Source organism: Drosophila elegans, unplaced genomic scaffold (genome assembly GCF_018152505.1).
Source record: "Drosophila elegans isolate 14027-0461.03 unplaced genomic scaffold, ASM1815250v1 contig_149, whole genome shotgun sequence".
NCBI lineage: Eukaryota > Metazoa > Arthropoda > Insecta > Diptera > Drosophilidae > Drosophila > Drosophila elegans.
Window position 1 is genome coordinate 4,461,824 of NW_024545513.1, and position 27,684 is coordinate 4,489,507.

At 40.1% G+C, this 27,684-nt stretch overlaps 4 protein-coding genes across 5 annotated transcripts in view; 2 read left to right on the top strand and 2 right to left on the bottom strand.

Annotated features, from left to right (window-relative positions):
* The window catches only part of LOC108136301 (sex peptide receptor), a 46,561-nt gene extending 45,336 nt beyond the window's left edge, over positions 1–1,225 (top strand). For both annotated transcript variants that reach the window (XM_017257388.2, XM_017257389.2), the window contains exon 5: positions 53–1,225. In XM_017257388.2, coding sequence (XP_017112877.1) covers positions 53–782 — 730 coding nt within the window. In that variant the 3' untranslated portion in view covers positions 783–1,225. The remainder of the gene's footprint in view (positions 1–52) is intronic.
* A 1,395-nt stretch (positions 1,226–2,620) lies between these two features.
* LOC108136300 (endothelin-converting enzyme homolog) lies at positions 2,621–5,270 on the bottom strand. Its single transcript, XM_017257387.2, has 3 exons — positions 5,058–5,270; positions 4,040–5,004; positions 2,621–3,780 (listed from the first exon to the last, which is right to left on the bottom strand). Exons 1-3 carry the CDS (start codon positions 5,252–5,254, stop codon positions 3,110–3,112), a joined length of 1,833 nt encoding a protein of 610 aa, XP_017112876.1. The 5' UTR covers positions 5,255–5,270; the 3' UTR covers positions 2,621–3,109.
* Positions 5,271–11,270: 6,000 nt separating this feature from the next.
* On the bottom strand, positions 11,271–12,336 carry LOC108136163. The gene is made up of 3 exons (XM_017257160.2): positions 12,274–12,336; positions 11,591–12,040; positions 11,271–11,525 (listed from the first exon to the last, which is right to left on the bottom strand). Exons 1-3 carry the CDS (start codon positions 12,302–12,304, stop codon positions 11,380–11,382), a joined length of 627 nt encoding a protein of 208 aa, XP_017112649.1. The 5' UTR covers positions 12,305–12,336; the 3' UTR covers positions 11,271–11,379.
* Positions 12,337–12,971: 635 nt separating this feature from the next.
* On the top strand, positions 12,972–13,701 carry LOC108136200. Its single transcript, XM_017257199.2, has one exon. It carries the CDS (start codon positions 13,012–13,014, stop codon positions 13,543–13,545), a length of 534 nt encoding a protein of 177 aa, XP_017112688.1. The 5' UTR covers positions 12,972–13,011; the 3' UTR covers positions 13,546–13,701.
* Positions 13,702–27,684: the final 13,983 nt, after the last annotated feature.

Genomic DNA, 27,684 nt, shown 5'->3' on the forward strand with positions numbered 1-27,684 from the left:
CCTTCCCTTAAATATGACTTACTTATCGGGTCCTTGTGATTTCTTCCACAAGGTACATCTACGTGTGCCACGCCCCCATGGCCAGGACCTGGTGCACGATGCCGCGGGTGAGGCGGTGTACGGCGTACATCGCCCTGCTGGCCTTCCTGCACCAGCTGCCCCGCTTCTTCGACAGGACCTACATGCCACTGGAGATCGAGTGGAATGGCGATGCGACGGAGGTGTGCCATTTAGAGACGGCAGTCTGGGTGCACGAGTACATTGGGGTGGACCTGTACTACACCAGCTACTACCTGTTCCGCGTGCTGTTCGTCCACCTGCTGCCGTGCATCATCCTGGTCACCCTGAACATCCTGCTCTTCGCGGCCATGCGGCAGGCGCAGGAGCGGAGGAAGCTGCTCTTCCGCGAGAACCGGAAGAAGGAGTGCAAGAAGCTGCGGGAGACCAACTGCACCACCCTAATGCTGATTGTGGTGGTCTCCGTGTTTCTCCTGGCCGAAATACCCATTGCCGTTGTGACCGTGATGCACATCGTGAGCTCCCTGATCATCGAGTTCCTCGACTACGGCCTGGCCAACATCTGCATCATGCTGACCAACTTCTTCCTGGTGGTCAGCTACCCGATTAACTTCGGCATCTACTGCGGCATGTCGCGCCAATTCCGGGAGACCTTCAAGGAGATATTCCTCGGCCGGCTGATGGCCAAGAAGGACACCTCCACCAAGTACTCCATTGTCAATGGCGCTCGCACCTGCACCAACACCAACGAGACGGTCCTCTAGTAATTGGTGATGTTGGTGCCGCGGCGGGGCAGCAGCGACCATCGTCGCACCACCACCGCCACCAGTACAACCACAGCCACCACCAGATGTGGTGCGGTGGTCATTGGCGGTGGCGAGCCAACTGCGCAGCATCAGCATCAGACTCACATCCAGATTCAAATTCAAGGCCAAGGCCAGCAGCGAAGGTTCAGCACCATGGACATCATCGCCGAGGAGCGGAATGTCTAGACTAGTGAGTTGGCCGCGCAAATCTTCGAAATTTTCAAACATCGATAGCTTGGGCCTAATGGAAATTTGCGGCTTAAAAATATTTATATATATATTTTTTTCTGAGAATCCCAAGTTGTTTAAAACCTTTAGGTTTATCATATTTTATTTTTTCTCAATTTACTTGGTACAAATTTTAATTGTTTTCCTTTTTAATAAAAAATGAATTTCCACTATTTTTTCATGAATTTATTTTGGGGATGAACATTTATGGTTTTCTGAAAAATTAAAGATTTGTTTAAAAGTCTAACGTTATTTAGAACCTTGCCGTTTAACATTACACATATATTAAATATATATTTTTTTTTATTGTAATATAAAATGGATTTTTTACTCCTTTTTGGGTTTTTGAAAAATAAAATATTATTTTTGCATATAGATTTGGGAGTCATACGTTAATTTGAATCTTACCATTTATTTTTGTTCTATTTCAGAAAATTTAAATGATTTTCTATTATAAAATAAAATACAATTTTACTAGTTTTTGGCAATTTATTTAACCAACTATTGATGTTCTATCAACCTTTTCTAAAAAGTAAAGTGGCTTCTAGATCGGGTGTACTCGAAATTGATTAAGTAATTAGCTATCAGTAATTTCAATTATTCAGGTCACAAATTTAGAACAGAATCATTTTATGGTTAAATGATCTCAGCTCGCCCTTTTAAAAACAATGAAGTTTTTTTTCATTTTCACAGAGAGAACTAAAACTTAATCAATTCCGTTACCCTAAAATAAGGTTTCAAGAGGGATAAAAACAGATAAAAACAGATAGAAGCAGATAAAAACAATTAAATCTATTGCAATGTCAATAATTGAAAAAAAATAAACCATAATGAATAGCTAAAAGCCAATGATATAAAGCATTCAGTCTTAATGTTAGTTGGGTTTCTCATTGATCGATAGCTATATCTAATTCGTAAATTCAAAGAAATAGAAATCGTGGAAAATCATAATAAAACTTCATAATGATCCATATTGAAAACTATGTCTGTTCGAATTCCCCCCATAAGACACCGTTTTATCCACTTAAAATCCGTGTTGTTTGCTGTGAGTTGATGTCATGCCCCCACTAAATGTTAAGCACCAAGCGTATACATGTTATTTTTTCGGCTAAGGATCCACAGAATCTACATAATAAGTCCAAGGAATGGGGGGGATTTCTAAGAAGTGATAGCTGAATAAGCTGGCGGGGGAATGCGTATTTCAAAACAATAAAGTAATTGTATGCTAAGAATAAATACAGGAAACTCACCAGTTAAAATTATTGGAATATAAAGTGAAACTGAATTAAATAATCAATAATAATGATGATTAATGTTAGCTTTTAAGGTATTTACGAAATTTGGAAACAAGGCTTAAGTAAAAACGTTTATTTTTGTGCAAACTTTTGTGCGCCCATTTGTAAAAAATTTTGTAACTTAATCACAGTTTTTAAGAGTAGGTAGCTGTAGGATTGCAAACTCGTTTAAATTCGTAAACCTTTTGAGCCCCAGAGTTTACCGATTTAAATGACGAAAATTAAATGAAACATAATGCATAACATAACAAATCATTTGTAACGAATTTCAACTTGATGTTGTAGGCTACGCATATATTTTTTTTCTAGTCTAAGAAACAGCATAAACAATTGGAATTCAATGTTGATATGTGTACAAGTGTTTTACAATTACAATTACAATTGCAGTTTCCAGTTTAAATGTTTTAAGTGTACACTAGCTAGTTGACTAAGCAAACTACAAGCAACCTAATACCACAACTTAAACTGAAACTGAACTATAATCTACATATAACCATAACTATAGCTGAAAGTTGTCTGTCTGAGTGGAATGTGTTAACTATTTATATATGTATTTGGTGACGACAGCTTTGGCTACCGTTTCATCTGATTACGGCTTGATTTTGTACATATATTTCGACGGTGCATCCAATAATGAATAAATAAACTAATTAAATGTCACACAAATGCATTTTGCCTTTTAGATTATTCTGAGCTGCTTCGAGTAAACATCCGTAAGTTAATTAAAGGGGTTCACATTTAATAGGGACCAATTATTTTTAACTAAAACAATCGACACTGCTGTCGCCTGCGATTCCATGAAATCGGACAGTCGAAGACCTCTCGAAAGGGCTCAAAATTGGCCACTGCATCGTTGACCCTTTCCCTGTCGCTGCCATGGTCATCGCCGTCCTCCCTGGCTTCCTCATCGGAACAGAAGAACTGGGCAAAGTTGAGGAAGAACTGCTGCTTCTGGTCCGTCGATCCGCGCAGTGGATCCCTTTTGCGGTCCGTTTGGGCGGTGTCGAAGTAGGCGGAGTAGGCCAGTTCCAGGCCATTCGCGTCCGCGAACTTTTCGTCGCGTCTGCTGCCGAACTTCCGATTCAGGCAGCGCAGTTCGCGCTGGAACCGCCCATTCCTCTTCAGTTCCCTTCTAACCAGGTGGCTAGCCCGCCCGCGAGAGTTGAAGTTGACTCCATCCGGGTCGAAGCCGTGGGTCAGTTCGTGGCCCAGGACGAAGCCCAGGCCACTGTAGGTGAGTATGTCCGCCTGGTTGGCCGAATAGAGCGGTGGCCCCAGCAGAGACAGGGGCACGAGCAGCCTGTTCTCCGCAGTCATGTAAAAGGGCGAGGCAAAGCTGCCAAATCGATGCACTTGGACGGGGAACAAACCGTTCCTGGAGGTCATCTCCCGAGGAACTGGCTCGGCTATCATGGTCCATATGTTGAATGACACTAGGAGGATTAGATTGGGAATATAAAATCATAGCATTAAATAAAATGCCTGCTAAATTGCATGATTCAATCATAACATATTTGAATTAATGTGGAAAATATTAGATTAATGAGTCATTTTACTTAATATTCATATGGCTTTAGTTTAATTTAAATTCTCAGTTATGAAAATCTATTCCGAAAATAATCAAATGAAATGCCACATTCAAATTTAATATTTTTATATTTAAAATACTTTAATATACTACTATTATTTTACCATTATCGTCTTGGTCGTTCTGCAAGCTGGAGTGATTTAGGCCGGCCAGGAGATTAGTAAAGTAGTCGGTGGCGTTCATGTAAACATCCTCGTAATGCCTATCGATGCGTCGCACCAGGGATTTCGTTGAACAGTTCCGGGGCAGGACACTCAATCGCAGCTCCATCCGCTCCAGTTTGTTGAGTAAATACTGCTGGGTGCGTTCCGAGAAATTGTTTCTGTTGGCCCGAAGTTTCTGGCCAAAGCGCTGCTTCAGTTCCTGGAAAACGTCCTGCAGAAGGGGCTCCTCCTTGAGCCTGGGATGGTGTTTCTCCATCAACCAGACGGCGGGATGGCTCAGGATCTGTCTGGCCTGCTCGGCGCACTCGGCGCGTTCGATGCGCCAGGATGTGGTGGGTCCTTCGGCCAACTTTAGTCTCAGATAAATGTAGATGAGCAAGAACCGGTTGGTCGAATCGGCCAGCGAGCGGGCCAACCACCTGAGGTAGCCGTAGGTGGGTTTGAATTTCGGCCAGGGCAGCATCCAAAATGCTGGAGGCTGCCCCAATGAACCCGGCAGCTCGTCATCGTCATCCTCAACTCGATTGGTCATTATGGGCCATTCCAGATTGCTCAAAAGGCGCCAAGCGAGTTCCTTGTCGTGATAGACTTCACCGAACTGCCACAGGAGATCGAACTTCTGGCGACTCAGGGGCTCCCTGTTCGTCTCGTTTCGATCCCAGTCCAGATCGGTGCGGGTCAGCAGCTGCGTCCAAATGTCATACATATTGTGCCGCTCCATCTCGACCAGAACCTCGAGGCGAAAGGCGGCTGTGAGGCCCACGGTCAGCTCCTCATCCTCCACATTTTCCAGCGCAATCAGCTTTTCCAGCACCCTCAGCACCTGATCCTTGGTTAAGGGTCGTCGACAGGAGGCGTAAAAGTCCCTCAGCAGCTGCAGAAAGCGGGGCTCGTCATCCTGTTTCCTAAAACCAACACCATTCTCAATCATTTTAACATTTTTCGTGGCTGGACTTACCCCCTTTCCAGCAGCTCGGCCAACTCTTCCTGATAATCGTAGTCCAGCTGGCCCACCAAACTCCGGTAGGGATCGTCGGCATGAATGGCCGACCAGTTGCCGCAGGCGGTGGCATAGAAATCCAGGCAGGGATCAGCCATTACCAGAATTGGCAGCCAGCCCAAGGCAATGGCCACCCACCTCAGGCTGAAACGCATGGCGAAAGGCGTTGCACTAAACTAAACAAACTAAACACTTTTAACAATCTTTTAATAAGCTCAGAAGCTTATCTCTGCCGATCGAAAGCTCATCTGGTGATTGTGGAATCTCGGGAAACCCATGAACATTTACACGTGAGTCTTATCAGGTAATTTAAATATTTATACTAAGGCGAAAAAATATATTCAAACAACGGCAATCTTAAATAAAAGTTTTTTTTTTATTATTTTACTCTTATTTTGTAACTTTTGAATCGACTGAATATTCACAAAAATCTTAAAATAAAGCTGTAATTTTTACACACATCATTTTCATTTAACTCTTATCAGGTAATTACAAAAAAAAAACTAAGTCGTAAAAAAATAATCAAATAAAAGGCAATCTTAATCTTATCACACCTACCTTTTTCTCTTTGAATCTTAGACTGCAGCTTATTCACAGCGATTTTAAGCCCCTTAATATTTATAGCTGTAATTTAATTTAAACACACAAATTTGGCTTCCAAATTCATCCATTTGCCAGTGAATTCAACGGAAATTTGTGGACTTTATAAACCCCAGAGAGTTATGAAAAACCTGAGTTTCTTACCATTTTTTGAGATTTTGAAAAAGTTTGGCGTTGGAAAAACACTTTGCGTTTTGCATTTGGAAAACTACAAAGTTTTCGCACCGCACACACAGGGAAAATGGCAGCTTTTCCGGAGCCTCAAAAACGGGTTAGGTACGAGGGAAGAGGATCGCACTTTCTCATTTATATTTAATGCACTTTGGCCAAAAGCGCTGCTCAGGCCGGCTAAGTGCTCAAATATTTGGTGGGGAAAACCCGACGGGGGAACGGGCGCCGGGAAAAGGCCAGTGCGCTTGAAAGTTTTCTTCAAAGTCATGGGATTTTCGGCAACTTCCCCTTGTGCACGAGGAGCTGTGGAATGCGGGCAGATGGTGGAATCTGATCTGTATGCAGGAACCTAAAACCCGACTCAGGTTTTCAGATGAGATGGCAGCCATTTATAACGGGGGTCCGGTTTGGGGTACGACTGCGGGTAAGGGTTAATATGCGTCTGGACGGAATTTACAATTTTAAGCCTTTTTGCCGGCCCAAAGTGTAAGGAACGCAAAATGCGGCACAAGCCTCATTTATTTCACTCAAAATTGATTGACGCCTTCCACGCATAAACACATACAGGACCCAATGATGGACAGGCATACAGAGACAGTGTGCCCTCGCTGGCAGCGAACTAGTCCATTGTAATTTTCTTATCTCTGAAAGTTGTAAAAACCAGGTATAGTCGAATATAATCTTTGTCACAAAACGGCCAAAAATTATCCAATTTATTATATACAGTATTTTAGTTGTTTTTTTATGTATTGTGGTTTAATTTTAATAGACGAAATCAGCCTACAATCTTGACAATTCTTCTCGTTCTTCGCATCTACATCATTTTTGGTCTTAGCTATTTAGTTGTCATTAATGAGGGACTCTTAGCGCGTGTCCACCGTACGTGAGTGCGTGTATGAGAGCTTAAATCAACACGGAGACAATGAGCGGGCAGCAGATAATCAATCAGAATGCTGCTTATTGGCTTTTCAAAATGCGTCTAACAAAATAAATAAAAGTCAGAGCGACAATGTGGCATGTTGTGTGCCCCGTGCCCCAGTCCCCGTGCCCTTCAACCTCAGACCCCTCGCATGTCTGCGTTTGGTTTTCGGCAACAGAGAAAAGAAAAGAAAAACAAGTCAAGTTCAATCCAATTTCTGGGCCGAAACACAGAGGCCTGCTGCTGGTCCACTGGCCTGACCTAATGCCAATTTAATGCTGTTGTGGCTTATGTCTGCTGCCTCATATCCCTCCCATGTATCCTTATCCCCTAACCCAGCCCATATATCTCATCGATGAGCTCATGTGTGCGATGGCGATGGCAATGGGGTAAGCTCTGCCTAATGCCCGAGTATCGATGGATGTGTATAATCAGAGGCAATTACGCTTTTCAGCCACTTGCTAATTAATTTCCAATACAATTTATGCACACCCGCAAAAAGCGGCCATAAACCGTTGATTAGTTCTTGGCGAAGTGGCCCTAACCCACAAATAAATCATGTGCCTAATCATTTAAACATCCCGGAAACCAAGTGAGCTTAGTTTTTCGAGCTGGGCTCGAAAATTTTATCCGTAATTAATAAACTTTTGTATATTTAAATGGGCTAAATTTTAAATTAACTTTGGTCACATGGCTTTTAACAATGACTCCTTTACATAATTAATTTTGAAAATTTCCTGTCCGACCAATCTTCAGTGATCCTGATGGAAGTGTTATTTCGAGGAGTCATTGATGGTAACATTTAAATCGTCCAGGTATCCGATATCTCCGGGGTTCTTCGAGTCAGTTTTCAGTATAACGACCGCAGAAGTCTTAGCATATCTTCCACGTTGCTTGCGACTATATAGTTACCATTCCACTCCTTCAAGTACATCAGACGAACTCCAGCACCCAAAAGACTCCTCAATCGCCCTCTGATCTGCTCCACTTCTCTGGAAGATTGGTCGGGAGCGGTAAACTCCTTGAGAATACTATCGAAAGGGGTGGGCTCGACATTTGCATTAAGGAATTCTAGCAACGTTTTTGGGTTTAGTTGCTGCGGCATTGTTCAAATTTTTGCTAATAATAAGTAAATTTCAAATTTGGTGTTCCTCGTCTCAGAAATCTGTTTTGAGTGCTGTTGGGGCCTCAAAGTGTGTGACACCTGGCTCAATGCCGACTAATTAGGTAACCCCAATGTTTGGATACCGAGATGCAATCGTTAACCGCACATTTCAGATGCTGGCTGCCAAATGCCAAGGAAACCGCAATTTCCTAGGTCTGCGGCCGGGGAAGTGTCGCTCGATTTGCAATTAATTGTCGTTATTTTCCGGTAACTCACCGTTTTATTCAATTTGCAAGTGCGCATAACAGCAAACCGCGCAAACTAATGGAAACTATTCATTATACTTGGCCATAAAGCAAAGGCATTTTCTTGGATAAGTTGTCCAAGGAATTTATATAATTATGGCAGCTGAACAGTAAATAAACTCCTGCGGTTTCACGAAAATTTGGCTGAGAGCATGGCAATTTCCGTTCAAAAAACGGATTCTTTTCATTAAATACAAGCATACATCCCGAAACTAGTACTGCAGTGTCTGCCAGCCTTTTAATTTTAATAAATGCGGCTTGTTAATGTGGCCTGTGTTTTTATTGAGGCTCCAACGTTGCTCAGCGGTTTGTCTGAGTATTTTTGGGCCTTTCGGGTTTAATGTTTAATTGCGGACACAAATTTGCACTTTTGTCTGTCGTTTTCGGCAGTTCGTTTTAGTTTATGTTTATGGTTAGCTCATTTTGTAATTGTCTCTGAAGGCCGCTTTAGGCCAAACACATGCAAAATATCCATGGCCATTAGGACCAGGACCAAAAACAGCGAGCTATCTGAACTGAGTTTGTATTTTAAATTTGTAGTCTAGAAAATATAACTGTAATTAAGGAAAATGATTTTTTTTATCAGCTTTATATTATAAGACTCCTAATAAATTGAGGCAAAAACTGCATTTTACTTTCAGACCCGTTTCTCCCATACCCAAATCAATTTTCCACTTTTCCAGTTAACGATTAATTCGGATGGTGTGCAAAAACGAGCTGCTGAAAAGAGCAGGTGGAGTGCCATCGCTGACCGATAACTGCCGGTCATCTATCATCCTTAAATAGTGCGACCATGACTATCGACTACTCCGCACCGAGTGTCAAGTAATGACCACGCACATTCCACATTCCGAGAGGTTCTCGTATGGCAGGCCAAGTGGCAAATTATGCCCCGCACTTTCATGGGGTTCATAAATTAGGCACTCCATTCATGGCAGCAGCACCAGGAGAAATAAATTTAAAAATTCACAATACTTTAATAGCAATTACTTGTTCAAACCGATTGGCAAATACATTTAGGAGGAATTTCAATTTCATTAGTTTTAATCACATGCAGCTTGGAGATGACTTATGGGAGTTATAAATTTGTTAAGCTAAGAAAGCAATCCGTACTACTTTCTTAGTTCAAAAGTGGTAAGTTGGGAACATAATAAAGATTAAGTCCCTATCAATTAAAGACAAACAATATTTTTTTCGATGCATCCAGCTTGAGGGTGAATGTCTCCAAATTTTTGTAAGCCCCGAGTGCCAGTTTACCATATATACGTATTCTGGGTGGATATAGTGGATATAGTCACGAACCCGCAATCAAAGGTGTTTCTAATTTATGAATCAACGCAATTAGTCTTAATAACCTCGCCTGCGACTAAATTAGCCGGACATATGTGGGCGTGGCCGGGCTGTTGACTCAACATTTGGCATTCATTCGCATTCATTAAGTTGAATCGAAATGACAAACGGTTTTGCCGTCGGCCAATGTTCAACAGATGTAGATGATTGTCATAAATTTCGAGACCACAAAATGAAATCGAATGGGAAAGCGAAAAGGAAACGATTGTGATGGGAAAGACACAGCATCGAGTAGAAAAAATACGAAAACCTAAGGAAAACAACTGCTAGGGTAATAAACCAAATTCACGTGGTTCAAAACTAAGGTGTGTGCAGTGATTAAAATGCAGACTTCAAGTCTGATGTAACTTTATTTTATAATTTCGGTACTTTATTGGTCTGTGAAAATATGAAAAAGGTTCAAAGAAATCATTCTCATGTACATATAATTTTACATATAATTTAATGTATCAGGCCCTTCTACAAAAAATGTGCAATCAAATTCAACTTTTTTGTTAGTAATTCGTAATGACCGAAAAACAAGTAAATATTTAATTGTACATATTTCCTAGCCCTGTAAAATATATGACTAATTTTGTTGTGCATCAATATAGCCAGCTTTCGCCGGCGTTGGCAACTACAAGGACTTTTCATCCATTGTTATCGAAGCCACGGCAAAAAAGCTGTGGAAACCGCAAACTAGATTTGTTTGATTTGAATTTGAATTTGGTTTGATTAAGGACTCCTAGGCGTTTTAATAATGGACAAGCAGAGCAAAAAGTTATGCGAGTGAAGTTTTCGACAAGCTTTGTCAAACTTCGGCAACCGTTGCGTATGCGTAATATGTGCAATTCAATAAACTTTTCGCCCTGAATGGATACCAAAACACAGGCAGCACAACTTGAATATGCAATTTCGGTCAATTTGGACCGGCATCTATCAATTAATTAGCGGTTCATGAAGGGAGAGACAACGGGAAATTTCATACGAAAAAAACATGGAACTAGGCAATTGTAATTTGAGTTGTTGTTACTTCGGTCTTCTTGGCCAACTTCTACTTCCACCCGACGCCGTTGTCTGGGCAATGCCAAGAAGTGGGTACAATGGGGAACAAGAAAGCAAGCTCAGAAATAACAGTGGTCATTAGTGGGGATTTTCCCAACGCCAACGCCAAAGGACATTGAACAGTTAATGATACCTGGAATTCAATGAAAATAAAAGCTTGCAATCGAAACGAGACGCAAAAGACATTCAAAGTTTTTACAAGGAATTAGACCTGATATTTAACGTTTCTTTTCGATTTAAGGAAATTGATTTTTCTTCTTATAAATTTAATGAAACTGTTTTTTTTATTTGTATATTGTTATTTTAAATTATTTTCCAAAAATGAAAGCTGCCATGCATTTTTCATTTTTCAGTAGCATTTGGTCCTTCACATCTATCACAAAGTTTTTTCCGTAGTCTTACCCTTTTTTCAAATCTAATGAATCAAGAGAAATATATTTGGCAATACTTTAAGAAATCCAATAAAATGTTTTTTTAACAATCTAATAAAAATGTATATCATTTTTTGTAATAGCAGTACTCTTTGCATTTGATAATTGTTCTTATTAGCTTAATTTTTTTTTGTTTCTTATGAAATGACTAATACATTACAAAAACGGTTAATTAGTCACAACTCTGGTAATAAATAAAATGTTATAAACATTTAACTTATCCCAAACCAGCAAAGACAGTCCAGATATATGCCTTCTAGTTTATTTTCAATTTATTGCACACTTTAATGGGGAAGTTAAAAAAAAATTGAGAGATGTGTTGGCGCTCACAGGGAAAGCGGATGTCCTTGATCCCTTAGACCGCCCTGGCAGTGGTGGTGCGGGGGGTGGTGGTGCGTAGCGTGGTACGAGCGGTGTTGCGCCTAGGCAACCTCAGGCAGTCCTGCGGCTTGTCGCCCAATTGCAGCTGGCCACAGCGCCTCTTGTCGGTGCGGAGCCAGTCTGGAGGGGGTTGTTTAAAGGCAGTTGGGTTAGCTGGTCGATCAGGTATAGCCATAACTACTCACTGTTCTTGGGCTGGCTGTGGCAGTTCTGGTTGCGCAACTGGCACTTGTTGGCCAGCACCTTGCACTGCTGCCTGTTGTTCCTGCTGCGCACGCAGATGTGCTGGTTCGGGGGCGACCTCTTGCAGACGACGGGCCGCGGGGGGCAGGCTTCGTAGCAGGGGCGGCGGTGGGCGGGGCCGTCCCCGCGCACGTTGCGGCAGTCAAGGTCCCGGGTGTGCCTCACCCCCGCGGGCCACTGGAGCCGATGCGCCAGCATCAAGTGGCAGATGTTTTCGAACCGCTGGCACTCGCCCCTCGGAGTCCTACCGCAGACCTTAGGGCTGTTCCTCGAGCAGACATCCGGGAAGAGCGGACAGTTCCAGGGGATCGTCCGAGTGGTGGTGACCGCCGGGCGCCGGGTGGTCGACGGTCGGGTGGTACCACTGGCCACCGCCCACAGAAAGGCCATGGCTGCCAAGAAAATTGGAAAATAAACATTCATTAAATTTTTTTTTTTTAATTAAAAAATCACTAAAATACGACTCAACTTTTCTTTTAAAAAATATCATGATAATACAAAAATTTAGTAATTATAGAGGCCATGCTTCAAAAACTTCTCGAAAAAAAGAAGAAAAACTTTAACTTGTTTATTTCTTTTAAAGAAGAATTGTCGAAATAATTTAAAGTTCTTTGAACAGATTTACCGAAAATCAAAGTCAGTTGATAGCTGCGCATTTTGCTTGATTGCTTGCTGTAATGCTTGGAGTAGGTAGAACTACTGATACCATTTTAGCCAACAATCTTAACTATTTATACTACCAATCGATAAGCAAAACAAGAACCGGGAAGCGAATGCAAGACAATTCTCTGCTGGCATGCGTCGTTTTGGCTTTTGTTTAAATATTTAATCAATAAAGTGTCATTAACCTGAGTTAATTGCTGGTGCTAAACTTTAAGCGAGCGATTGGAAAACAAGTCAGTGGAATCATCGCTCTAGAATTATGTCAATTGAATGTATTTAAATGCGGAATAATTATTCTTGTTTTTACTTCTAAGTCTTGAAGCAATATAATTATTATGTTTTCTTATTTCTTAGTTATATTTTATCTTTTTGCTTTAAGGCTACTGAATTGCTTAACCAGTTTTTAATCACTCTTATAAATCAAGGTAATTTTTACAAAATGATAACTAAATGTTGTGTTTTGTACTAAAATAAGCAGATTCACATAGTTAAACGTTTATGAACACTACACCATTCATAATGGAAAACAAAACCTTGAACAAACAAGAGAACAGATGTACCACCTGGGCCCAAATTAAATCGGGGGTATATGCACTCGATCCGAGCTGCTATATATACTCGCCTGGCCCGGCGGAAAAGTATCAATCAACCGTCAACAGTTGAACAGCAGCAAAGATCCTCCAGATCCCCCAGAGAAATCATGACCAAGTTCAGCATTTGCCTTCTGCTCGTCGTCCTGGCGATCGCCTCCATCCAAGCGGATGGCAACCGCCGTCCTTGCGCTGGCCGCTGTACCGGACACCCTCTGTCCGGCGGCAAGAGCGTGTGCATCCGGAACAAGGCCACCAACGTGTGCACCCGTCTGCCCGCCTGTCGTCTCCGGGAGAAGAACTGCCTGCGGCGGGACAATGGGCTGGAACCCATCCGGGAGACCTGCATCACCCGCTGCCGCAACATTCCCGGCTCCAGTGGCGTGGGACAGTGCGCCACCAAGCTGCGCCCTCGGACCAAGGAGTGCCAGAGGAGGCTCTGCCATGACGACAAGGTCGCCAGCTGCTGGAGGGACCAGCAGGGCGCCTGCGTCCTCCAGACCCGCTGCGAGGCCCAGAAGAGGAACTGCGTCCGCAACCCACTCAACCAGTGGGTGAGGGCCAGCCAGTGGAGCTGCAAGGGAAATGTGGTCGGGGGTGGCGTCCGCCGCTGCCGCACCAGGCCCATCGTCATCAAGGACTAGGACCCCAGGACCAGCACCCTCCTCTGCTGACCACAACTGAATACCGGGCACCCATGACCCCTGCTAACTTCTTTTATTTTTTTTCCCCCTTTTCTTCTTGCTTATTTTACTTTCGTACAAAAATAAATAACTCAGTTAATATCAAATATATGACGAGTTCAACGATGTCTGATATTCCAACCTTTGACCATAAAAGTGTTTTTTAAAAGTGTTTTTTGGAGATTTTTCAAAAAAAAAAAACATTACTTTTTGTTGTAACTTAGCCAAAATAAGTTTCACGGCAATCAGAGTTACTGTTATTTGCTGCTGGCGACCTATACCACCATCCTGATCAATTTACAAAAAATTCATTTTGTTTTGATATAAAAAGACCATTTTTTAAAAATGGCCTATTTCTCGCATTTTTGATAAGGGGTTACATCGTCATTTTTTGCCAAATTTTAAAAACTGAAATCATTTTAGTTGAGAAGGCCATTTGATTGGAAATTTTATGACGAATCAAACGTCATATTTCCCAGGCTTATGATACAAAAACTGATTTTTTTTACGGTGTTTTTGGGTTCTTGGAGAAATAAAAAAAAAAAGCATTTCCAAACAGTCTTTTTGTTGTAACTTAGTCAAAATAAGACGCATAGCGATAGCAGTGACTGTTTTGTACAGCTGTTGATCCTTAAAATCCATCCCGTTCAATTTACAACAAAATTAATTTTATTTTTATATAAAAAAGATTTTTATAACAAATTGTTTTTAAATTGCCAATTTTAACTGTGAATGCCATTCGATTGGAAATTTTATTACGAATTCAACGGTGTATGACATTTCAACCTTTGATCATTAGTTCTCAGGGTTTTGACACAAAAACCAAGTTTTTAGTGTGTTTTTTTTTGGGTTTTTGGAGATTTTTCAAACAAAATTATTTCTGAAGAGTAGTTTTGCTGTAACTTTGCCAAAATAAGACCCAAAATCAAACAAAAAACCGAATTTTGAAAAACGTTTTTGAAAAAGTTATTTATGTCCAAATTTCTGACTTTTTTGTAAGGGGTACATCATCATTTTTTGCCAATATTTGAAAAACAGAAAAAATGTTAGCTGTAATGCCATTTGATTGTAAATTTTATGACTGATTCCAACGATGTGTGACATTCTAACTTTGAGCTATTTATTAGGGAAAGTTTTTAATTTGTTTTCTTTTCTCAGTTTAAGTAATAATTTAAAGCCCAAATGTAATTTCAGCTATTTCTAATTTTGCCAAAATTCAAAGCCAAAATATTATTTAATGGCCCTATTTTTGTTATTTTTCAAATGCACTCGTACTCATTTATAGCTTGCAAGTAAAACATTCATGGAATAAATAAGTGATTGCGCTCAAATGAACTTCTGTTTAAACAATTTTGCAGAGACTTTCCAACTTTGAATGTCATTGGTCATCCAAAGAACTTAAATTTATTTCATATTTTATTTTATTTGTGCTGAGGTGCGAAATTCTCCTTAAGCTAGTGCAGGGAATGGCCGGATTACTTAGAACGAATTTAAATGTTTAAATATTGAATCAGCTATTTGCAACCATGCGTGTGTGTCTGGCCATTATTTAATTTTACGCCCGTTGGCTTCAAGGGGTTATATGTACAGGGGCTGGAAACATGTTGCAGTCCCGTAATTGAGTTAGTTGTGCTAACGTTTCCTAGGTTCATTATGCGCACTTTGCGTGTGTATATGTACGAGTATGCCTTCCAGCACAAAGTGGCTAGTGTAGTTTTCATATTAGCATTTCACCTGTTTGCCAGAGTCGAATGGGCCCACAATGCTAATGCTAATAGAACACTGGGAGTCCCGCCAGCTGACAGGTAAACCCGGGGTTCATTTTCAGGCTGAGGTTGCACCTCGTGTCGCCGGGGTCCGCGGATGACCATGTCCTTTTTATGGCCCCTTGACAAAAGCAGGTGAAGCCAACAAAAAGCAAACTCACAGCAACTCGGCTTTACCAGAGCACTAAAAGAACACAACTGCTGTGGCAATTTTTTCAAAAGATTTAAAAATATGTGTCGAGAAATATAACAAAACTGAAAGAAAAAATGAGTTTTCTGCAATTCTTAAAGCAATTCAATAGAAAAATCTTCTTAAATTGCTAAACTAGCTATTCAATTTTAATCAAATATATGTATTAAATATATTTTTAAATTTCTCTTTAATTAGCATAATATAAAAGAGTATCAAATACATTTTGTTATTACAATTTCCTGGTTAAACTCTTTGCTTAATGGTGTGCCTGATTTCGCAGAAGTCTCAATTTTCAGTGCAGCTTGCAAGGGACAAGGATAACAGTTGGTGGCTGGGTGAGTGGGTGGTGCATGGGCGCGTGTACTTAAGCTGGGATAAGAGGGGAGGTCACCGGCGGAAAACCGCCTTCAACCCTGCGCTTCTCCCGCCCCCGGCCCGCCCCTTTCGAGTGGCCTGCACAAAGCACAACTTCTCGTGTTTCACTTAACGTAAGCCGGGAAAAATGTCGTCGGAAAAACGGGGGCAAAAGGGTTAACTAAGGATATCTTTCAGCGGGGTAAAAACGAAGCTGGTGACGTATTATGACGATTTTAGGGGCGGTTTTTGTAGCCGTTTGCAGGAGAGGAAAGTAAGTCAAGTGGCTGACAGCGGAGTTGAGTTTCCCGCTGGTAAACAATATCGATAGGTGCCTTTAAGCACAGATTTCCTTCCATCATATAAATACGGCAAATACTGTAACTCTTAATGTTGATTTACCTGAAGTGGTAGGATCAAATGTCGCTTAGAAAAAAAATCATTTTAGAAACAAATATTTTTTAAAATTCAAGCATTTGACATTAAAACATATGCAATACTTGTTTAAAGCAATCTGCTTTATAAACATATCCTTTCTCAAAATTGAAAATATTATTATTCATGCAAAACTGCATTATCAAACAACGGGAATTCGCGCTTGGCCCAAAGTGCCAAATTCGATTCGCTCTGCGGCAACGCAACTCAATTAAAAGGCTCTTTATTTTCTAGCGACTAAGCCGTGCACTCTGGTTAACACGATAGCCTGTGTCGATATACCCGATGGTCACGTAAGCCCAACCAGCGAAACGCCACTGAAAAATGGGACACAGAAAGGACACAGGCGCATATAAGGGACAACATGTCCGTCAGCCTGTCTAGACGGGATACACTGGGAGAAAACTAATATTGTTTGGTTCAGTTCACTGAGGAACCTTCTAGCAGTCCAAATATAAAGCCAAACTTGCATTTATTGACAAACTAAAATATTAAGAAGTATTTTAAAATAGTGGTCACCGGTATATCTATTAAAATAAATAAATATTTATTATTTTTAGGACTAAACATTTTTGGCTTTAATCACAAAAATTATGTCAGTCCAAATATAAAGGCAAGTTAAAAACAATTATTGAAAAATGTGTATAAGCTCAGACAAACAACAAAGCAAAAGTATTTTCTAATATACATTTTCGAAATGTGTTATCTATTGGATTTGACTGTCAAAAAAAAACCTTTTATTAAGCTAGGCTATAGCGACAAATAATATTTCAGTCCTCATATAAGCCAAATAATTTAAAAGTATTTCTTAAAAGTATCCTGTTAAAAATGATATTAATTAATGTAAACTTTTAATAATAATCATGATGGGATAGGATTGGCTACTATGATAAATTTTATTTTTTATATTAATTTTTCTAAACAGTTTTGTTCAATAGCAACCCAAAAATGTTACTGAAGTCGCACTGCATGTATTTTTTCCATAGTATATAGGTGTATCCTGCCCATGCATACAATATAGACACACATTCACATAATTATAAATTGCTGCGCCCAACGGAAATTGAGGGACAACAGAGCTGCCGAAACACATACATACCCGAAAATGAAATGAATGAAATGGTTTGGGGCAATATAGTATACTATATATCCTCCCGGCGTCTCCGATCCCGGATAGTGCTCGCAATTTAATTTCCTAGCGCAGGACGCACTACAAACAAACTGCAGGATGCTGGAAAACTACGTCCGCTGATTGCGCCACGGAAATGAAATTAGATGAGCACGAGGCTGAAAGGGAAAGTCGGGGAAAACGAAAGGAAAACGAAAACACCAGGAAAATTTGTAATGAGCTGGCTGTGAAAAGTGGAAAGTTGTATGTGACCCGACTGGGGAACTTGTTGACAAATTGCCGCCCGAATTTAATTACTTGCAAATGAGTTCGGATGCGGCCAAGATCATGAGGCTAATTATTTGCCCAAAAAAAGTCGTCAATCAAGTAGAGAAAAAATATATTTAAATTTATAATAGAGAGGAGCGATAGGTCCCATAGTAGTTGTATTCTTAATTAAAATAATATTAATACATTGCAAAAAACTGTTTATGTTTATATTAAAATGTAATCAAATCGCCATGTCAAATGTTTAATCATGCAAAATGTCAGGATTTGTATGCTCTTTTTATCAGCTTTAAAAAACAAGTAAGGGCAAATAATTACCACTATATTATTTTATGTTTGAAGGGAGGCAAAGACTTGCATCAATCCTTTTAAAATATGCATACAATATATTGGTTAAAAGAACCTAAAAATAACTTCAGCAAAACGCTATCTAATATATATTTTATATTTCCTAGAAGTCTGTGTTTTTTCGTATAGGGTATCAACGAGTTGGTGCCTCGAAAACTCAATCATTTTTTCTGCTATTTTGTATTATTGTTACCGCTGCCTATCAAAATGTCAAATGTGGTTTGTAATACGTTTTGATAGTGGTCCAATTTGTTTCTTTTAATTGGATTTATTGGCGGCCTTCGTGCGGTTCGCTTGCAAAACGATGGACAAAATAATGAACGGCAAAAATTGTATTATGAAAATAAACAAAACTCATTTTCATATGCAAAGAGTGTCTCAATCCCCGCCCAGCCACCTCATTCTCCCTTTTTTGGCAGGGGCGTGCGTGCATCTGCATATATTTAAAACTTTTTCGCACAATTCTTTGTTTATTTATTTAGTTGTGCTCGTGTTTGTCTTCGCTGTTGTCCCCGTTCGCTTAACAAAACCGAAAACAGAAGCGGACGCAAAAAAAAAAAAAAAAGAACAAAACAAAAACAAAAACAAAAACATAAACAAAACCAGAGTAAAGCATTTTTGCATAATTTTTTTTAATTTACTCTTTCGGTTAAAAATAGCGCCTTTACAACAAAGAGCGGCGACCAACAAAAGCGGTTCTGATTTTTTAATGCTTTTGAAATCGATCCCAAAAGTGGTGCGGGGAACCAAAAAGGGAGTCGCTTTGTAAGGAGCCCCCATCCTCAGCTTTCCTTAAAGGTTTTTGTGTTTTTGTTAGCAAGACAAATGGTCGACACAAGCCCCTCTGGCTGCATTTAAAAGTGGCCAAAAGGGAACTGCAGCACGAACTTGGCCAAAAGAATGGGCAGCCGGATAACAGATGGAGGGGCGCTGGTTCTTAGTGGCAAGTCATAAATGTCAGGGGCTCCTTAGACCCGAAATCACCCAAAATACACATCCGAGCAGGCATCAAAGCACTGAAAGAAATACGAAACTCGGTAATTAAAAGGGTTTAAAAGCTCTTGAGTAAATTTATAGTTCCATTCAATTTACTGACTAAAAAACATAAAAATCTAGTAATTACATTATGTTTATTTTCGTTTTAACTTTAAAATGATATGAAATTTATGTTTTTAGTGCTTCTTTAACTATAGTATTAAAGTTGTTTTATTAATATTCAGCCACAATAAAACTTAATTAATAATATTTTCAAGTAATCATTAGTTTTTATTCGCTTTAGAGTAACTTACTATAAGTTAATTCAGGATTACTATATACTATTAAGGAACGATTGCTTAAAAATTGTATTGAAGTACCTATGTATATATATATATATATATATATATATATATACACGTGTAAATGTAATGTTGAATTTAATTTCGCATAGCCAGAGGTTTTCAAGTGTATTTATTCGCCCGACAAATAACTCAAAATGTGATTGATGACGGCCCTGACACGCTGACACATATAAATGCCTGCAAATGGAGCACGAGACGCTGCCGCTGACGTGTCATAAGGGTCCGGACTTCGGATCCCGTATATGGGGACCTGGACCCCCGGATCCGTGCCCGTAATCCCAGGCCCAAGCCCACGCCCGATCCAAATCCTCCCGCCCCGAAAAACCTTTGTTTTTGCAATGGACGTGCGTGATTTTTGCGGCCGCATCATTATTCAACGCTCTAAGTGCTTTTCTTGGCAAAATTCAGATGCGGTAAGAGTGGGCCGAGTTTAACCTACGATTATTGCCATTCATTGCCGAGACTAAAGTATGTCAACAAACTTCTCGGGGTCCCGGGATTATCCCAGCCCCCATTTTCCCGAGCTCTCCCCCTTTTCCCCCGAAAACTGCGAGACAACTGTGTCAGTTGGCGCGGCCAAATGAATGCAATTTGTAGTCCAAGAGCATTGGGCTCCAGGCTTTCATTTACATTAAGTAATTACCTGGAAAACCCTCGGAAAATGGAGGGCGGTAGTTAGCCGAGAGCTTAATGTTTAGATTCCATTTTTGCCCTGTCCCCGCCACAGGCTGATTTTTTCAGACACTTCGTGGAGTGAGTTCAGGTGTGTCTGTTCAGTCTTTTCAAGTGGACTCCACCTTCAAGTAGTGACACACTGAACGAAATGGGTACAGCAGCTGGGAATTTAAGGCAAGAAAGTAATTAAACGTTTTTCTGTTAATGAGAATAGATACACAATTTGTTTACTCTGGTTTAATTTTTTGGTTAATCTGAAACTACCAAAAAACATTAAAATTCAAAAGTGTAGTAGACTTTGGATTTGATATTCTTTACAGCCTACTCTTTAAGGTTTCTAGTTCTGGGCTCGGTAAAGACTCTTGTTAACAATCTTCTTTAGTACAAATTATAGGCTCTTATAACATCGCTACCGAAATATGATAAACATCTGTAGATAAATTTGAAGTATGAGAGTGCTGTCTGATAATTTGGGGGTGTATTTATCCCTGCGTTTAAAATTGATGCCCCAACATGGGGCTCCCTTCGCTGACATGTGAGTGCCGGCCATTAGGATCGGCTGACATATGTCCCACCTCAGGTTCCCTGAAGGCCAGAAACTCATCTTCATTCGACTCAAGTTGTCCCGCATCCGCATCCGGATGTGGATCCCTTGGGCCAAAACAGCGTGTACAAATTGCCAGCAATTTTGAAACATGGCCACCCACTCCAGCGATGGGAAAAAACGCCCACCAGGAGCACCCGTTCCACTCTCGGAGCGATGGCGACACTTCGAAACTGATGACACTGTCAATTTAGATGGCCCCGTTGCGGGCAGACATGAGTGGGGTGGGTGGGCGGTTGGTGTGGCTGTCCCGCCCACTTTTCGGCCACATGATGAACCTCTCACTCCGCCCACACACAACGCACTGAGCCCACCCTCTCCTGTGATGCATTGCAATGACATTTTCATGCTTTATCTGCGGCCGGCCTCGCATAAATTGATGTTTCTCACCCCAAAAACAGGGTCGTGGGTTAAGCTTCCCAAAGGGGCGCTTAAAAAAAAAAAAAAAATTTACCAAAAACTTATGAATTAAATACTATTGGAAAACAGTCATAAAAATTTACCCAATTCCTAAACAGCAACTGAAAACCGAAACAAAGGCAATTTAAGGATTCCAAACGGTTTTCTTTAAAATGTGACTGAAAAGTATTTGAATATAAGGCCACATACCGCTCAATGATAACTCATATATTAAGTTAACAAAATTAATCGGATCCAGAGACAATGGAGCCCCCAGTTTTGTGAGCCCCTGCTTGTGAACCACCCCACATCACATGATCTTGTTCGACATAAAAATGCAGTCAATTCTCTTGACAAATTTCACTTTTATTACACGCTTTGTTTATGTGAGTTTGTGAACATGGCATTTGCACATCATCGATGTGCGAGTTTTCCCTATTCAGATGTGTGTGAGTGTGTAACATTGGGAAATAAAAGTAAAAATACGATTGCCGAGGACTTGCTGCTCCTGCTGCCATCACATCGACATGGAAACTGTGCACATGACTTGGCAATGCTCTAAATAAGTCCTGGTTAGTTTTCCACATTGCCGTCTTGATAACATGACTTTGTGGCCAACATCCTGTTTGCTTGGACATTATTTTTGGCTAAAGGCTTCTTTTTTCTGATTTTTTTTAAGATTATATTGTCATACTTACGAAAACACATATTATTTTTCAAGCACATTAGCCGACCATCATTCTTGTCTCTTTGCACATGACTGGGCAATGCCCTCAAAAGTAATGTATAACATATAAAATAATTTGAAAGTATAAAAGAAAAACCTTCTTTAAAATATATTTTGTTAGGCTTTTGACCTTTATAAAGTAAAAACAATTTTACCGAATACTAATCAACTTTTAATCATTGTATTTTAGAGCTTATCTTTGCTATTTATAAAATTAAACTTCGTGAAATGGTTGTAATTTTCCAGTTCATTACTTCGCTGTTACTCCAAAGACTTCCCCCCAATTATGTGAGAGTTCCTGGAAGTCCCTCAAGGCCCAAATCGATAGATTTTCGCGAGCTCATATCTCTACATAGGGAATCGAATCGCAGATGATGTTTTACAGAGATTGTCTTTCGCATTTGCTCTTTATTGGGCCTGCTTATTTTGCATGGCATACTTTTATGCGTTGCAGCAAATTGTTTTAGACGCGACGTCCTTGTAAATCCCTCTGTTCTGTGTATCCCTTTTATTTATTTTTGGGTGTGTGTGAATTAAATTCGTTTTGCCAGCGCCAACTGAAAAGTAATCGATTACGCGCCTTAGTCGCAGTCGTCACCTGATTAGCATAATTTGATGTGCGAGCGTGTTTCCAAGGACACTTCGAGGTGGCTAAAAAGAGCTGGAGACGGCATTTTCAATCTTGCAAGAAAATTGTTCGATTTTCGGGAGAGAATATATTTTTGAATCAGCGTCGTCGCTTTCAGCGCCGTCGTTTGGCGACATGTCATCATCAGCAAACGCGACACGCGACAACTTCATTTTGTATTTCCCCCAATTCTCAAAAGAAACACCGAATCGCAACACCACTTTTTGTAGATCCATCCAACCCAACCCCTTTTGACGTCGGCAAGTGACAGTTGAAAGGCTGAGCGGGAATACTTTAAAAAATGGAAAGGTAAGCCAATGAACTCGAAGGGAAACAAAGGCTATTTCAGGACCACTTTCGAGGTTTTTTTAGAGGGGATTTTTAAAAGTATTAACAACACAATCACAAGTGATTGAAATAAGTTAGGAACGGAATCCAGATATACGGATTGATTTGTCTTTGTAAAACTTGCAGTCTGGCAATAAAGAAAACAATTTGCGTCAGCCGAGAAGTGTCATCAAAATAAACAGTGTTTCTACATTTTGTTTTGTTTGTATTGATTACTTAATGTAAACATGTACTTGAAAATGCTTAACTTAAAGTTGGCTTTAAATGACTTTAAAGTATTTGCTTGTAAAAAATCAAAGGTTTAAAGTCGTGAACATCCCCTTAAATAAACTCCAACCAACAGCTAGAGTTTCTTGTGAAGGCGTCTCTCAATTTAAACGTTGATTGATGAACAGGTAACTGCAGATTCTTCTCCACCAAATATTAAGCCAAATTCAGCATATGGGTGCTGTCGTCTGCTCTTGTCAACACAATGTCAACGACCATCTTCTGCTAAAAGGGGGAGAGGAATCCTTTTAGAGGCTAGATATGGCCCCATCTCAAAGAGTAGGACTCTGACCCTTTAAAACACTCGTTCAAGACATGCGAACGCCATTAAAGCCGCACAGGAAGTTGTTGGCGAGTAGAGCCATTAAATTTGATATACGACAATAAGCGCGGATAATGCGTTAAAGGACTCGAGCTCCTTCCAAGTCGCAGGACTAAGGACGCATGGCCATAAATTAGTGCGAAAGCCATGTTGTCTGAGCCAAGTCGGTGGCACGTGGCCCAAAGTGAAATGAAGTGCAGGTAAAGTGCATCCACAACTTGTGGTTTTTGGAAGTTACTCAAGAAAGTTAAAGCTAGCTTCAAATTTATTGGTTTGAATAAGGGTAGGTAAATGATAGTTGAAACCTTTGTTTTAAGACCCAAACCAATGCGATTAATAATTAATTTGGCGGGCAACTTTCGATTGAAACTAAACTCAAATCGGTACATATTCTTAACAATCGCAGATAGACTATCTTAATCCGTGGGATACCTTTGCCGTCTGAGTTTCTCCCTTCCCCCGGTGAACTTTAAGCTGGGAAAAGCCCGCCGGAATCGACCAGTTCAATAATAGAAATATCCAGAGCTTAAGCCTTTAAGTTGCCAATTACAATGAAAATTGATTTTATTTCGTTGGCTGTTGGTGTTTTTTATTCCTATTTCTCTCATCTCTGCGGCGGCTTTCTTTCTACTTGGTCATTGTTTTGGTTTAGTCTGCCGACCAGCCACGCCCACCACCCACCACCCAACGCCCCTCGTCCTTGGGAACAGTACTTTTATGAAAGCACAGCTGGCTGGGCTTTTGGCTTTTTTTTTTCTGGCTTTGACTCCGGTTTCGGTTGTCTGCTGGCAAAGTGCCGAATGTACATAATGCCAGTGGATTAGGGCTTAGTTTATCAGCGTTTTCACTGCCAATGTCAAGGTCAAGCTCATAAGCGCGTATGACAACAGCATTAGCTTGGGTGTGTGTGTGTGTGTGTGTGTGTGAGTATGAGTGTGCGGGTGCACTGGGAGACACCATACCATATCTCTCAAAAATTATAATATTTAATAAAGGTTTCATAAGTCATACTTTAAATAAGATTAACATTAAGGAAACATTTTATGAACAACTTTTGGACAACAAATATATATTTAATTACAATCACGATAATTACTACTAAATTTAATTTGTTTTCTTACCAAAAACGTACTTAAATTCGACATTTCTTTATAGTTTCTGCCAGTGTAAGACGCATTGGAAATAAATTTGGCATTAGCTACTTGCCAGCTGTTGAGCCACTTGGTCATCGCTTCGCTTCGGCTATTAACATACAATTATGCCGAAATGCCAATCAAATGCAGACAGGAGCGGAACGGACGTGCCTCCTGCACATCCTCCATGCCTTGTCCTTGGTCCTTGGTCCTTCGTCCTTGGCCCCCGACTTGGCCATTTATCATGGTAATAGGCGAACGCGTGCGGGAATCGTTGTTTTGATTTAACGATCCCGTTTTGCTGCAATCAAAGTATCACAGACATACGAATGAGCCGGCCATAAAAAAGGAAAATAAAACAAATAAAAACGCACAAGTGTCTCTATCTGCAAGCCAAAACCTGCATATTCTTTTGAGTAATCAGGCAATCAGTACATAAAGAGTTGGTTTTTGTTTTTAATTTAATTTTTAATTTGAGATAAAATACATATTTAGTATTTCTAAAAAGTGCCCCACACACATGGTGGGCAATAAACAATTGTTGTTGAAATCTATATTTAAGTCAGAATGAAATTTTGTTTTATATCCAATAACAGTTAAATATTGGAATCTTATCATGTACTTCGAAATACAAATGTATACTACTATTATTTAAAAGAAACTTTCGTCCCAACGTTTGCAAGTTGGATTCTTAATTTAATAATGCAAGCTTCTCATATCTACATAAGTCCCTTTGCTAGTTTCATAGGAACTCAAGTGGTAGTCAGGCACAGAGGCATTGAAATCTGGTTATTTACTTAATGTACAAGTGGCAATAAAAGCGCGCCAAAATAAAGTGCTAAGCAGTTTTTTATGATTATGACGAAAGGCTTTTCCAGGATGCCAAGCAACGAAAAACGAGAGCACGTGTCCTGGTGTATCTGTGTGCAAGGATCTGGGTGTCCGTATGGGTCTGTTTATGGTGTGCGATTGGAGGTACACATTCTCTGACGCTTTCGACTACATTGTGCGAAGACGAAGCTACACTTTATGGCTAAAACCAGTACGAGCAACAAGGTAGCTACAGTGGTTGCCCACCCGTGCTAAAGGTGTATTGTGTCGAGTTAATGCAATTCTGGGAATCTTGAACGACACAGATGAGTGCACTTACCATCAGGAAAACAGCATATGAAAAGCTGATTGCTGCTTAGGAACATACATCTTTTGGCTTTCGGTATTGGAAAATTTAAAGCTCCTCCACATTTTATTTATTATTTTATGTGTCGGCATCATCCGAAAGACCTTTGAGTCCCTTTAAATGTAAACAAAATAAATAATTTCAATAAAAAATGTACCCTTTTTATAAAACGTATTTAATTTTAAAGACAATTGTTTAAATTGAATTCTCAAAATCAAAGGGGAAAGCATGAGATCAATAGCAGTGGCTCTTGATTTTCAGTTGTGGCGTACAAACATTTTTGGCAAAGTACAAACCCACAGTCATTTAGCAATACCGCCCTATTTTTGTCAAAGTCGTTACAGCTCAATAATTGTATTACTTTTATTTTTTACTTTATGTAATATAATAGAAAAATTAAAATAAAATGTTTCAAAACCTTCTTTCTGGAAAGATTTTGCGCAATATTGGCAGCAATTTTGCACCTCTATCTGTTTATGCAATGGCAAATTGAAAACTCTTAATGTCGTTTGTGATTTGATCACAGCACCTCGTTAGTTTCGAGCTCGGGGCGAAAGGGGAAAGCAGTTGGCATAACTGATAATTTGATTATTATATGCAGCGGTATGCTGCGTGCATGTGTAAGCGTAAGTGTGCAGGAGAAAACCCCGCCCACACTCACACACACACACACACACAAGCGTCCTGAGTGTGTGGGTGGGGCCAATCATCAGCTTAGATTTCCATTTTTGCCGTTTGTTGCCTTGGGTGCCATATATATATGTGTGTGTGTGTGAGTGTGCTTGTGGGTGTATATGTAAGCAGCAGTTTCCTTTTAAGTGTGTATGGGTGTGTGGGTACTTGTCTGTGGGATGTCTTTGTATGCGCTGCATTTTTTCTTTAACGAAAATTGTTGCTAAAGTCACTTCTACTGTAGTAATTTCATAAATTACGTAATTGCATTGAGGAACGATGAAACGAGAATAAACGAGAACTGAGAGAAAAAGTAACCATGGCTGAAATAATTAAATTCATTTAAAAGGTAGAAGCAAAAGTTTTTATTAATGTATGGAATATTATATTATTCGTATTTTCACATTAATAAAAAACAAAACATTGGTTGAATAATAATTTAAAATATATGATTGTTGATCTATTGTTTATCCTTTTTCCCATTTTGAGTGTGGATTTTTATACACAAAACAAAATGCTTTGAAAACCTATGGGAAATATTTTGCACTATACTTTTAGGCACCTCAAGTTGATGCTTGTAAGAGAAACATATACTTCGTTGTGAAATCAATTTAATTGATACATCTCTTGTCCTGAAGGGCAACAGCCACATTTCTCTTACTTAATACGAAGCATCTAGACCACAATTAGAGCGCAGTCAACCGCAATGAAAGTGGCTTTTGTTACCCAAAATGGTTTCCATATGAAGTGCGCATAGTATTTACTATATATACACTTGAGTTATCACCGATACCGTATGCAAACGTAAATTTGCTTGGCATTTTGAGTACGTGGTCATTGGTCTACGTGCCAATCCAATTTCCCCGGCACATTGACTGTGGCTTTTCCTCGGCATTGACTTCCCGGCACGCTCTCAATTCGAATTTCGAATTGAAAAAGGCACCATCCACTCGGGGGAGAACACCTGAAACTGTAACTGGGTTTTCCGGAATGGCAGACTACTTTTCAGCTTACATAAGTGGCAAGTACGGACGAAGTCATGGTCCTTGGACCACCTAGCCAAATAAATTGATCAAAAATCACCGCGCAGAAAATTGCTTTAAAATGTGCAAGGGCAGCCAAATTTTCCGGGGAGCAGATTCTCAAGATAAAATGGAAAAATCGCAGGGAGCGAAAATAGGGGAAATTCAGTGTGGACAGGGCCAATAAAATGCCAATTAAATTGATTTAAACTCAATATTTTTTGGGTAGGTATGTGGGAGGGTCATTAATGAGCTATATGGAAATTTATTTCCCTTGATTGATTGACGGATTGA